At 42.5% G+C, this 13,917-nt stretch overlaps 1 protein-coding gene across 2 annotated transcripts in view; it reads right to left on the reverse strand.

Annotated features, from left to right (window-relative positions):
* Positions 1-2,096: 2,096 nt before the first annotated feature.
* The window catches only part of LOC137785340 (centrosomal protein of 128 kDa), a 41,354-nt gene continuing 29,533 nt past the window's right edge, over positions 2,097-13,917 (reverse strand). Inside the window, exons 20-25 of one of the 2 annotated variants that reach the window (XM_068576480.1) lie at positions 10,916-10,965; positions 9,809-9,832; positions 6,972-7,049; positions 5,253-5,366; positions 3,625-3,691; positions 2,097-3,150 (exon numbers count right to left, since the gene is read on the reverse strand). In XM_068576480.1, the coding sequence (XP_068432581.1) occupies positions 3,092-3,150; positions 3,625-3,691; positions 5,253-5,366; positions 6,972-7,049; positions 9,809-9,832; positions 10,916-10,965 (392 nt within the window). In that variant the 3' untranslated portion in view covers positions 2,097-3,091. The remainder of the gene's footprint in view (positions 3,151-3,624; positions 3,692-5,252; positions 5,367-6,971; positions 7,050-9,808; positions 9,833-10,915; positions 10,966-13,917) is intronic. The other variant, XM_068576481.1, reaches the window with a different exon arrangement.

The raw sequence follows: 13,917 nt of genomic DNA on the forward strand, positions 1-13,917 counted from the left end.
TCATTAAGGCTGATTACTCGGGTTTTACGCAGAGACGCAAGAACGCAAGACACGCATGGCCGACCATGCGTGGTCAAATCGGACATTTTGCGTGCTTGCGTGCGTCACCCCAAATTTCTGACTATCCGTCAAAGCTACGCGAGCCGTACGCAGCCCGGAAGGCGTCAGCGGCTTGTGCGTTGTCTGCGCTGTCCCCATCAGAGACGCCTTCAGCCTTCAGCGTCTGGGCCAGCAGCGTCTCTGGTGGCGCCGATATTCCGGAAAATATTTTTGAAAAAAACAGTCTCTGCTGGTTGGGAACATTGTCTGCCAGAAACATAAACGTAAACATAAAACGTGCTGTTGTTTTTTGAACGTCTTTGTCGTCAGTGTTGCGTCTGAACGTTTCAGCTCGATGCCTGCAGAGTGTGAGAGCGCTGAGTTGCGTAGAGGCCGAGAGCGGTATTGCAGACAGAGAGAGATTTCAATTACAGCTGCAACATATTGAAAAAAATAACTGAACTAGTTCACTTTTTGGAGCTGTGAACTTTGTTCAAATTTTTCAATTATAAACTATGAACTGAACTAGTTCATGTAGGTCCTGGAAGAAAGCATTTCGACCTGAAATGATTCAGGGAAAAACACTCAAGAAAGAAATTTGTGTTGGGGGTGGTAATCATAAGGAATACACCTTTTTTTATTCAACGTTCATTTTTTCATTGTTCAGTGAAAGAATAAAGTTCGACTCACAAAATGTCAAAAAGGTCACAAATGTAATTTTTAAAAGTTGTATTATCAATGTTTGCATGCATGTCTGCTTATGACAAGGTAAATACAGTTAAATTACCCCAACATTTACAGTTTACTCCTGTTAATTCCCGTTGTAAAGGACCTCTGAGAGTTAAGGTGTTTTTTATTAGTTTGTTTCCTTTTTTGTAATGTCTTTTATTTTTAAGTTGTATTACGGCAGTCGGTGCATTTCCGGTTGCGCTTTTATTTTGATGGGACAAAACCGGAAGTTAAAGGTAAAAACGGGACGAAATGAAAAATTTGTATGACAACGGAATTAGTTATAAAAAGCCTACAAATGGGTTCGTCTTAGCACCTGGCCGATGTGGGCACAAGGTTAGTAACTGCTTCAAGTTTATTTTTTAGAAAATACAGTTTAAATTATTACGGTTTTTGTTTGTCAGTGGTTAAGCTAACCAACTGCTATTTCCGGTTTTTCCTTTTAGTTCTTACGGTGTGTTCAAATAAACATTTAAGAACCATCAGTTCAAGACTCCAGACCATAATTCAACCCTAGCCATAACGTCTGCGCCGTGCCACCAGAGACTCTGATTTTAATTAAATACATAAGTTATTGTGAGAAACAACAGAACAAATCTTTGAAGAAAATAGTTTGTGGTCCTTTTGTTTTTCAGACCTACAATGAATGAACACATAATTTAACCAGAAAATAAAAAAATGGTGAATAAGAAAACACTAAAATATATAACGTTTATTTTGTGATCGTCTTGAAACTCCAGCGATCAGTCCGCTCAGCTGTAGCGTCCAATCAGATAACAGAGGAACAGTGAGGGGGCGTGCCCAGCGTTAAAACACTTCCTGGAAGTCTGCTTTCGGGGCTCCTCGATCATGACTCCTCCGATTTCCTCCTCGATCCTCCGAGCCGAATAAGAGCTTTGGGACGGCCTTCAATATGGCTTATCAATACCCATTGATAAGTGGCCGAAGTGGGAAAGATGCTGGAGGAGTCCTCACCCTCATAGAGGAATGCAGGTCTTTTCATGTCATGTCTTTAACAGTTACTAATAGTGACATATTAATAGATCTCAAAACTAAGTTTAAAAAAAAAGGTCAGTTCTCAGAGATGTGAGTGACGCCAATGTGAACAGTTTGCTGGTGACATCACACTTCGTTTATTAAGCCGTATGTATTCTATACTGTACTCCATCCCTCAGCAAGCAGGGCTCCTCCCTCATCCCGCTGACATGCATTGCACAATGTTCTGCTGTCCATTTCTACATGTGTGCTCCAGCGTAGCATGCTGTCCAGAAGATGAGCTCCACAGGCCGTAATGCTGTGGCTATATACAATCTAATGCCACACCATCGTGATGGAAAGCCATTTTAATAGCATACCTTAGAGTACTGCACAAAGTCTCAGAACACACGGCTCCAACAAGAGTATTCACAACTCTGAGAAGTGTTTACACAGCAGGTACTGCATGTGTTTACGTCTTTGAAATGGAGGAGCACATTAAAAGAAGGCTTTTCTCTCTCATGTGGCTTTTGGTTGTTCCCTCCAATGAAGGATTTGAGCAAAAAGCAGACGCTGTACCAGTGGGAGAAGCTGGAATCTCAGCTGCTGCAAAGCAAACACTTAGCTCTGAAATGAAGGAGACATCCAGAGTGCTCTGCTTAGAAAAGCAGACATTTGGCTGCTTGGGGATTTATTCACAGTGCATATACTTCCTTCACATAAAATAAAATAAAAATGGACCTATTTGTGCTTATAGTATCTTTTTACGAATATATACTGTAGGAAAACAAAGTAGAAAGCCATCAAGCAAATGGGTCAAAACATTAAAAGAGATGTAAAAACATAGATATATATATTCATTTTTATGATGTCAGAAGTATTGTTGAAAAGGCACCAGTGTTTGGTTTGAGTAGAGTAAACATTTTAGCACAAACACATTGGCATGATAATAATACACTAAATAATGTATAAACACCTGTTAAAGTAGTTCAAATGTAACTATGACAAGAAATGTAACAGTAAAACTATTTGGGTTCAAGCCTTTTTTAAAATACATTCAATTCAGGTTCTTATAAATAACATTGAAACACTTTTCCGTCATTCCTCCTGAACAGTGTCCAAAGTCACGCTGCTCCAAAGTATCCCTCGGAGTTGGCGGTGAAGTCTCCCTCTTACCCTCTCTGCTCTCGAGCACCTTCAGTGACGGCCCGGTTGAGGTAGAGGAGGATTAGTGTTGAGCGTAGGCCTCCTAGCACAGCCAAGGAGTGTCTCTGTTCGGCACGAGGAGCAGGCCGGTAGAATCAGCCATGGGCACCGTGGGTTGGTACGGACGCAGATGAAGCTTCAGCTAGTCGGTGAGGGGGTTGGACTCGCCCAAGTGTGAGCTGGTCAGCCGTTTGGGAGGAGCTGTGGCAGAGGCAAAAGCAGAACCGTCACATCCCTGTCTGTTCCTCACCCAGTCAGCCTACAAGTCCATTACTTGCAGTCCCTCAATGAGTCCCGTCACTGCCAAAGAATACATGTGATAATGGCATTGTATATTAAGTAGCCATAGATATATTTTGGCCAGCAAACTTCATGGAGGTAAAACAGACACAAAGCCACAGAAAGTATGCTCCTCTCACATGGTGACAAATATCTGTAAGCAGCTTAGGAAGGCGTAACAAGTGATTTTGGCTGAGAGCCACCGGCAGCGATACAGACACACACTCTGAGCACTGATGGGAAGTTTGAGCTCCGGGTGCCACGTTCAAATACTGAACGGGAAAAGTGACAGGTCTGTGAGACTGCCACAGTGAAATGCATCACAGGTACATCACAACTTATGCTTCGTAATGATATACTGGGTTGTCATTGTTGCAGCAGTATAGAGATACTCACACTGTTTCACGGAGGAAGAAAGAGCGGCCAGTCTCAGGCTCCTGGAAGTGGCGTCCAGCTTCTCCTCCTTAAAGACAGGAGGACAGAGTCACTGATGACTACAGCTACGCTAGCAGCACTGTGACGCCTAACGTAGCATGTTTAGCCTGAGGACTTATACCAAACAAGTTAGGACTGACTCGCCGACCTACAGAGAAGAAGACTGGAGTGTCTGCTGACAAACAGAAGCAGGGACAGCTGTCCCATGAATGGATCCAACACTTGCATGTGTGCTGCCTACCAGGGACGTTAGTCTGGTTTACCCACACATGAATGTATTATTCATTCAGCATGTGTGCTAGCATTTAAGTCATGATGTGAAGGGCAACGATTCAACAAACGGAATGAACATCAGTGACAGATGGAACACACGTCTGTGGCACAATACTTTAACAATTCATCCAATAATAGAGAGATCATGTCTGTTGGTGCAAAGTGTTCGTGACAGACTAACTGAGGGTGAAGCCTTATGGCCACGGGCACATTTCACAATGGAAAACTAACAGTACAACCATAAAAGTGAACAGCTCTTTATAATGTTCAAAACACCTTAAGAGGAGAGTTGTAGGCCAGATCTGTTGTTTTGTTTTTAGCATCCCCAGAGCTCTACATAATGATACAACATTGTGTTTGGGAGTCTCTCTTTGAAAAGTGTGTGCCCGTGGATGATAAAAGCTTCTTTTACAGTGGTTTGCCTGTAAACATGTAGACACAAGTGGACAGACATCTCTAAATACTTTGTGATTCTGTTGCAAAGCGGGCCAAGTCACTGTTGTCGCTTCCAGTTCCACACACATTACAGATACCCGGTGTTTATGAATCATGAATATTACAGATGTCCTTTAGTTTAGTTTCGTCTGAGCGGAGCGTTTAAGCACAGACACTTTTACCGTGGAAGCGGTTTGTTGTCGGCATTGCTGCCTGTGATCAAGATAGAACTCTTGTAAAGACATCCCCATCCATCCTTTTTCATTAAACAAACCCCGGGTGTGAAGCAGCTATTAAGCTAATGCAATCGCCACTTATCACTCAACACAGGAGTCATTTGGCAAACCGACGGGGTAATCTGGCAGATTAAAACCATTTAAAAAGTGACTGTATGGCTGTTCGGGGGAGGCTTCACACGGCGGATGGCAATCAGCTGTCAGCGGTGATGTCTTGATGGCTCCCTTGACTGCCTCCTAGCACAGAGCAGGACTGCAGCCATCTACTGAGACGGGTAACGTTCAGGCTTTGTTTGAGCGTACCTTCAGTGCCATTGCTTGAGCTTGTCCCACTCTGTCCATCCATGATGCATTACCAGCATGTGGAATTATTCATTTATTCACACAAGTTGCAAATTAGGTGGCTGTGCACACACTGGCTGTGGTGTGGGCGAGCTAGACTCACAAATGACTCTCAAAGTCAGTCTATCCTGATCCAAGCGGCTGCTGTTTGAACAAAGCACGGCAATTAGTGACTGAAATAGAAAAGGTGTGGGTTGTTGTTTGGGACTACAGGCTCTTGAAAGGCATTATAAAGCTCATTTCTTCTAGAGTACAGTACTGCATCTGTCCGTTAGTGTGTGATTGCGTGTGTTAGAGCTGTACTTTGTGCTCCTGGATTCTGCGTTTGGACTCGTCCAGCTGGTGCTGCAAGTCCCAGACGATCTCTTTGTATTTGCTGTGGCGCTGCTCTATCACCTCCCTCTGCCGCTGTGACTCCTGTTGGCACAAAACGCTGTGTCATAACCCACCACACAAAGACACAGCTTTCCTTAACCCCACCAGAGGCACAAAAGCCGGAGCGTGTCAATAGTCTGAAATGAATGACCAGCATTGATTCCTGTTTTCTGCATGGTGCTAACTTGCTGTGTCTTCATGTTTTCACATGCACACTGTTAGAAAGCTCACTGCCCCTCTCTCCTATAGAATGACCTTCTTGATGAGCTTCAGACACAAACAACACAGAAACTAAAGTAACTAACGACGACCTGTTCATTGCAATGAACTCTGATCTCTAATCGGTCTTACTGTTACTTGTTCTAAGTGCCACCTCGTGGACTGTGGATCATGACACCCCCCCACGTCTTGAGAACCTTATTGGTCTCAAGGGGCTGGCACTTTCTTTGGGTCCATTCATACCTGAGCAACAGAACACAACGCGTTGCATACCATAGTACAAAGTCTCCCTGCTTGATGGTTCCACAGGGATAAGCACTCAGCTAACACATTTTAATGCATCACTGCTATGCAGATCACACACACACGCAGAGTCCAAGCTGGTTCAATGACAGACGTGCTTGTCAGAAGTCACTGGATGTGCTAACATTTCCTTTATATGAACGCGTACAAAACAGAAATGTTGCTTGCTGGTCCAGCTAGATACAAACCGCTTTCTCCCTTAATTAACCTTGATGACAAATAATTTGTTAGACCCACAGTTAAGAATCTGGCAACAGTATTCAATCCCTCTTACATTTGAGCAACGCAAACCTTTTTATCAAAAACCCCTGGCTCCCCAGTTCATGTGTCTTAGTGGGTCCATGGGTGTGTGAGTGTCCTCTGTTTGGATCCTGATGGGCAGGTGACACCTTCCAATTTGTGTGTGTGTTTGTGAATGTTGACATGTAGTGAACAGCCCGTTGAGAAAGGTGCTGTAGGAATGCAAACCATTTAGCATCTGTTACCCGTGAATACTCACATATTCCATCCCACTGATGCTGGTTACTTAAAGCTTCTCTCCCCAACATTCAGAGCATTAATACAGCACCAAACACCTGTTGCCTGTGTGAAGATATAGTGGAGTACTGCAGGATGAAGTATCTCTACCTCTGGTTCCCTCTCAGGTAAACACAGTTCTGTTAGCACTGCTGCTGCTGTTTGCACTGTTAGCTGTTTGCACTGTGTGCTGCTCGCCGTCATCTCAGTGGTTGCCACATTGAGAGCTGTGTGGAAGCAATATAAGCTCTGGATTAAGTATTGAGCACCATTAACATTCCTTGAACTCTTGGTGGTCCCGTTTTTGCCCATCGAGCTCCAGTTGGTAAACCTTCCACAGCACATTCGAGCTCTGCAGGAACTTGGAAATCTAGAATGTTTTACCTTGTTGAGAAGTACGCAACCTACTCCAGTATTATTAGGTTTATACTGTAAGACCTCTGGCTTTAAAGTTACTAACCTCAAGCAGTGAGTTTTATTTACATTTTCTGTACTCTCGTCAACTAAACTGGCGTTGAAGTTTCACCGCGACCAAGGTTGGCAATCAGAGGGAAGAAAAACACACTTTAAATCACAAATAAAAGTAATTTCGGCTTCATCTGGACCCACCTCCAAATCTTTGAAGTTCTCCATCAGACATTGTTTCTCTGGAATTGACTCCAAGTGGTCCAAGGCCACTCTTGTGTTCTGGAAAGAACACACATCAAATCAGTTAATTTACATCACAATATTCATTTCCTGGTTTGTATTGTCTGACATTCATATAAGGGCCTTTAACTCCAGCCATTTCAACCAGAGACAACTACAAACAAGACTAACTGTAAATGAAGAATCAATACAATGTCTGCATTGTTCTGAAACCATAAAACATAGTTTAAGATTCTTTGAAGTAAAACAACCATCAGGAGACTGTAGCTCACAACATTGAGCCCACAGCGTACTGCTATAATAATAGTAATTTCATTAACCAAACAAAGGAATCATGTAAAAACAATTACGTGTCTGGGTCAAACGGAGAGCATTAGCATGCAACAACTAAACAAGTCAATACTGAGATGTCACAGTTTCCTTAACCGCCTCTCCCTTTTGTGTCTTTTCCTCTTCCTCACTATTCACTTCAGACTGAGGACATGATGAAAGAGAGCGAGGCGAGGAAGGTATAATGGGATGTATTATCCAAAGAACGGGGGTGAAAATGTTCGCACTGTTATGTATTGTTTGTTCTCCAACATGAGCATATATTGTTCCTTTTAAAATAAGCGGTCTGATAAGCATTCACACATGAACAACAAGCCTGCATTCGGACCGTATGCATCAAGAGCATTGGTCAATATTCGATTTTGTGTGCTCAGACTCTTCCACACACGAGCTACAACGTTGGTGAAGCTCAATGCACTGTGCTGCAGAGATGCTATTGTTGTCAGACAATAACCAAAATCATTTAGAATATTGTTCAAGGTAAAAATCCAAGTTATGTTTTTCTGTTACACACACACACAGCATGTTAAAGGTACATTCTCATCGACTACGTCTGGCGCTATTTAGAATGACGCACATTCCTGCCACGATATTGTATTAAACAAATCAAACCAAAGCAGTAAAGAAGACTGCAGGTATACTGTATGGAAATAATGAACGGCTGGAAATATTAAACAAATAAGCAGCTATGCAAATGTTCAACAAGGAAGAAAACTATTTGAACCCCGAGGACAGATCATAGAACCCTGAGGTCAGAGCGTAGAACCCTAAGATCAGAGAAGTATGAAGACAGATCAAAGAAGCCTGATACCAGACAACCCTGAGGTCAGAGCATAGAACCCTGAGGTCAGAGCATAGAACCCTGAGGTCAGAGCATAGAACCATGAGGTCAGAGCATAGAACCCTGAGGTCAGAGCGTAGAACCCTAAGATCAGAGAAGTATGAAGACAGATCAAAGAAGCCTGATACCAGACAACCCTGAGGTCAGAGCATAGAACCCTGAGGTCAGAGCATAGAACCCTGAGGTCAGAGCATAGAACCATGAGGTCAGAGCATAGAACCATGAGGTCAGAGCATAGAACCCTGAGGTCAGAGCATAGAACCCTGAGGTCAGAGCATAGAACCCTGAGGTCAGAGCATAGAACCCTGAGGTCAGAGCATAGAACCATGAGGTCAGAGCGTAGAACCCTGAGGTCAGAGCGTAGAACCATGAGGTCAGAGCGTAGAACCATGAGGTCAGAGCGTAGAACCATGAGGTCAGACCTCAAGAATACAATAAATGCATTTCAATGTGAAACACTGAATGTAAAATGAATCCAAACGGGATCTTGAATTCAATACTTGCGACCTCTGCTCCCTCTGAAGCTTTTACAGTGTATTTAGGGATGTATTGATGAATTGCAGATTGATTGGAACATACTAAGGATATGGATTAACGGTGGAAAAGTTTTTTTGCTGTAAAGGTATGATAGATTACAGAGTCCTGCTGACTGGAATGGAACCGGGTATGTTCGGGTAATACAGTATCTGCCTGAACTGCTTGGCTGCAGGAAGCTGAAAGATGGAATTGGCTCTGGGCAACATGGGCGCTTTATTTCTGGGAACGCAGCCTGCACGCTCCCTGTTCAACAGACATCATGTCATACTGCCTGGTCAATTCAGGAGCTAATTGAGGACTTTGTTCCAACACACTCACTGCAACCTTTAATTAAGATTAAGTAACTACTCCAGCTTCACTCTATTCTATTCATCCCGCCACCGTAGCTTTCAATGGCCTTCCCATTCCCCTTCAGATGGAGCATTTAAGCATCAAAAGAAGGGGTTGTTACGAGGCGTCCCGCTGATTTCCACACTCAATGGCACACTGACATACGAGTGAGACTCGCCGGTTGATCCCCGCCACCGGGCCGAGTGGAGAACGGGTCGATGCATACTGCGGCCTGTGCTGTTGCGGTAAGCAGATAGTGGTTCAAGGTACTTCCTCTTCTTTTTCACAAGAGCTAATTGGCGGTTGAAGTGGCCAAGCGTGTCACATAATTGTGACGGATGGACAATTTTATTTACTTATTTTTTTCAACAGAGTAAGAAGAGCTCGGGTCAATAGAAGCGTTCAGCGGTGCTAAGTAATTGCGGGGTAACATGTAATAGCTGATTAAGGATATTAGTGGTGACCGTCCACAGCTTGGATGGTGATGTCAATACTGTATTGTCAGTCCAGCTCAGTTCTTAACCCCAACAGCAAGACTTATGATGATTACCAGAGCTGTGAGCCTTGACTAAAGCAGTAATTTCTAACCCTGTGTCAGCCTCTATGGGTTGATGAACAAACAAAGCCTACACAGAGTCAACACCACTACTAATTAACAACTCAAGGGCGCTTCATACCTCCATGTCTTCTAAACCGGAATGTACACACAACTTTTCTTTAACTGTTTACGTCAATTTAGATTCGAGGAATGAAACCTTACCATCTCCATATCCAACACACGGTCCTGAAGAGACACAAACACATGCATAGAACACTTAAAAAACAATACTTTGTGGGGTTCAAACGAACACAATAAGTTGTAGATCAGCAGAGAAAAAGAGAGCGTTCCAACATGGAAAGGCAATGCAGGGGCTAAGAAGAGCACACGCACGCACCTTTTGACTGATGTTCCCTCTCTAATGATGCATAAGTGATGCTTTGCCTCTTATCTGCCACTCAAACACACACCTGCTCTTCCCCTCAACCGGCTGCCCCTCCTCCCCTCTGCCTGTAAGGTGTTGATGGTTTGTAACAAGGGCACTTTCTTTCCCTCGGCCCACCCTACAACTGTTTAGGTTTTTTTTTTTAACTCGTCAGCGTCCCTCACTCTGTCTCACCTCCCTACATCTCTCTCTCTTCATCCTTCATAATTAAAAGCTTGGCTGGGGCTGAGAGGCCTGATTAATTGCATGCAAGCGCTGGCAGGTGCCATCATGCAGCCACAGATGGGACCCCGGAATCCAACACACACACACACACACACACACACACTCTCCCTCTCTCTCTCTCTCTCACACACTCAAACACACGCACAAAAAGAACAAATGCTTAGCAGACATTTGTGTGTGTGTGTGTGTGTGTGTGTGTGTGTGTGTGTTTGGCTGTTTAATGGCGAGTAAAGGGTGAGGCGCTGGGGTCCAGTCCAATTCAGACTAGGTGGGTTGGTGGCCTGCCAAGTGTACTGAAAGACAGAGACAAGGCCTCTAGCGGCTTTTAAACTCCAAGGCCTCGTGTCTGCAATAATTAGCTACTTGTCCAAGTGAGGCTGCAAGCAGTCTGTCAGGCCCACGGCTGTGTCCTAATGTTTGGAGCACCACATCACACGACTCAGACAACTGAAGCACAGCAGTTGCACACACAAAAAAAACAACAGATATGCAAAAAATAATTTGAAGGAGAGGTGGTGTATAAATAAAAATCATAGCAGCTGTCTCTTTTTTGGCAAAAATAAGGCCAGCTGGATATAAAAACCCTACAGTCTGGGCTGCAGCTCTTCAGACACAAATGAACAAACGGATAAGGATTGATGAAGATATAAAATGCTCACCTGAAGGCTCCTCATTTCTTCCTCCTTCCTGCGACTCCTCTCCAACAGCTCTGAAAGACACGTTAGTGTTGATGAGTCGAGGTAGTAACCACCTTCCCTGAACCAGTGTCAAAGTATTGAGAATTAAGCATGTGTACTCTCCATCTTCAGCAGGTGTTTACTCTTTTAACTCGACACTCCAAATACCTCGTGTTTAAAAACAGACATCCACAAAAGAAAAACTCAAACACCTAATTTTACTATTTCTTTATTAATAATTTCCTCTGACTGTGTCATTTGGTATTATTAGGAAAATAGAGACATGGATCTGAAACTTTTCGGAAAATGTCCACGTTTATTCAATATTCAAGATGTTTTTACTGTCAAATGCACAGACATTTATTCTATACAATGAAAAGCCTATGTTGCTCGGTCCTCCTAACACAGAATTACAATAAACTTAAGGTAAAAAAAATAAGCATAAAATATAAACGATATAACAGTATTGCACAAAAATATGATAATAGTATTGCTCATTGTATCTTTTTACACTATAAATTGCTACAATGTCCAAGTATGGTCATGACATGAAGTCATAGCAGCAGTTCACAGTTCATACTCATCCTGTATTATCGCTAACTTTATTCTTCATATGTCAAATTGAACTCTTGCCTGTAGACAAAGGTCAAGGAATGGCCCTTTGGAGCCAGTGGTTGTCCCTTTGTTAGAACTCCAAATGGTAACGAGAGATTATCCCTCAATAAACACACCAAGGGACATTTGATTTGAGTTCAATGAAAAAGTCAATGAGGCCGTGAGTGAATCTCAGGGTTGGGTTATAATGGCTGACAGTGTGAATGTGGCTGGAAGCTGCTCGTTAGCTCGTAGCCAAGAAGCTCATGAACGAGTGAGTAACTGTGAAGCCATAGTGAACTGAGGCCAACAAGCCAATACAAGTCCAGCGAGAGAGCTGCTTTGTTACATGTTCAGCTGAATAAAGAGACTTCGGTTAAGATAACTTGGAAAGTACCGGATACATATCATCTCTATTTCACCTAGTTTACAACACTTTATTGCTACATGGGTGCTGGATAACATCACAACCAAACTTTTCTTCACTTCCCTGGAGTCAACAAGCAGATCTAGAGTCCTCCTTCAATCCATGCTCTACTTTATAACCATGGTGGGTATTTCAAAGCAAGCGACTAATTAGCCTTTTTGGAAATTAGCTCCGATAAGTGTATTTCACTGATGTTTTGGATGAACCCCAACCTGGATGTGGGTTTTAGGGGCGGATCTAGTGATTTGGAGCTCCAGACAAACACTGTCTTGCTTTACTTTTAATTTCTTTCTTTCTCTGTAAATGATGGTATCTGGAGAGATAAAAGTTTGTTTCTAAAGTAAAATGATTAATAGTTTCCAGTAAAAGTCCTGAATTCAAACATCCACTTCAAGTTAAGGGTGAAAGAGTTATCAGCACAAAATTTTACGTTTGCTTTCCATTCTAATATGATCCTGGAACCTAAATGAATAATAATGGATCACATTTTAATTGTTGTATTTTGTGAGTTGAATCTGAATCAGTAAAATTCCTCTGACAGGTAAGATATACTACAAAAAGTACACATTAAGTAGTACACTGTTCAGTTGTTGTGAGTGCTTTGACTGGGACCACAACGTTTTAGCCAACATCTTCAAACCATGTCACATTATTATTACATTATATAGCCGAATAATTAATAACTTCTTTAAAAAAGACCTCAAACTATCTAAATAATACATGTCTAAAACAAAGCAGGAGTGCCATTTCATGGGGTCTTTAACAGTAGTTTTATTCACACAGATCTTTGCAAAAAAAAACGGACCTTATTGTGTGAATGGAGCCCTGGTGACTGGGCGGCTGCACAGCCAACGGCCACTTCCAGTTCCACTGGTAGGGATTAAACCAACCTCGCGGCTAAACCTCAATCGGTCCAATTCACCTACCAGACCCGTCAATAAGGTCTGAGGAAGTAGCGCCGTCACTGAAGCTCCCAGCATTCCAGAGAACACCAGCTCATCTCGACACGTTGGCTCACAGACAGCTTGCTGTGAGGATTCATTGTACAGAAACAGGTGTTTGAAAGACAAACTCCGCTTGTGTTTGTTGATTACAAAGCATTGTTTTTAATTACAATCGCAGGTTCTTTGCTTAATGAGGTGTCGAATCAAAGGAGTAACTCACTTCATTTAAATAGAGTTAGCGCTTAATAAGCAAACGGCACAATATTTACCCAGGTATATTCTGATGGGCCTTATGCTGAGCACAATAAACTGTCTGCCAACTGTTTAAATAATATGGTGGCAACATAGTGTGGGAATAAAAAAGAAAAAAAGAAAATGAACATTTTAGTTATATTTATTGTCACGGAATATAATTATCAAGTATTGTTTTTTCAATAACTAATAGCCATGCCAACTTGTGTATTCATTAAGATTTGTTTACTATAAATGAACTGTTGCACTATTGACGACTCCTTCAAATATGACCATGAGAATCAGACAATTCTTCAACAATGAGAGAAGTTCTCTCCCCTGACACGCACAGTGCAGAACGACCCACTCCACCTTTGTTTGAGAGGGATCAGCTGCACAAGTGATGCGAAGAGAAGGAAAACACACGGACTGCAACCGCAATCTGACAGTAATGAATTCACTGTGAGACAATTACTGTACATCACACAATGTTCTGCAGATGGCTGGCGTTGACGTTCCATCTACTGAGATGAGCAGAGAAGTACGAAAAGAAGATCTTTTGAAAACACAACTTCCTGTTAAACAAAATATTAATGGCAGTTGAAAAAAAAACACCAATCAGTTGTGATGGGGGAAAGGTAAATTAAGTTATAATAAGTATTTGCCATGCTGAATAGTGAAGTGTATAGTTTGAAAAGCCTCTCGTCGTTACTGCTCGTCATTACATATGTGTAGGTCTTGTTTTGCTCGGCAATAATACAAGAGAATCACTGGAATTACTAAAAAGT

Source organism: Clinocottus analis, unplaced genomic scaffold, assembly GCF_023055335.1.
Source record: "Clinocottus analis isolate CAN_PGR_092001 unplaced genomic scaffold, fCliAna1.0.p SCAF_15, whole genome shotgun sequence".
In the NCBI taxonomy this organism is placed as follows: domain Eukaryota; kingdom Metazoa; phylum Chordata; class Actinopteri; order Perciformes; family Cottidae; genus Clinocottus; species Clinocottus analis.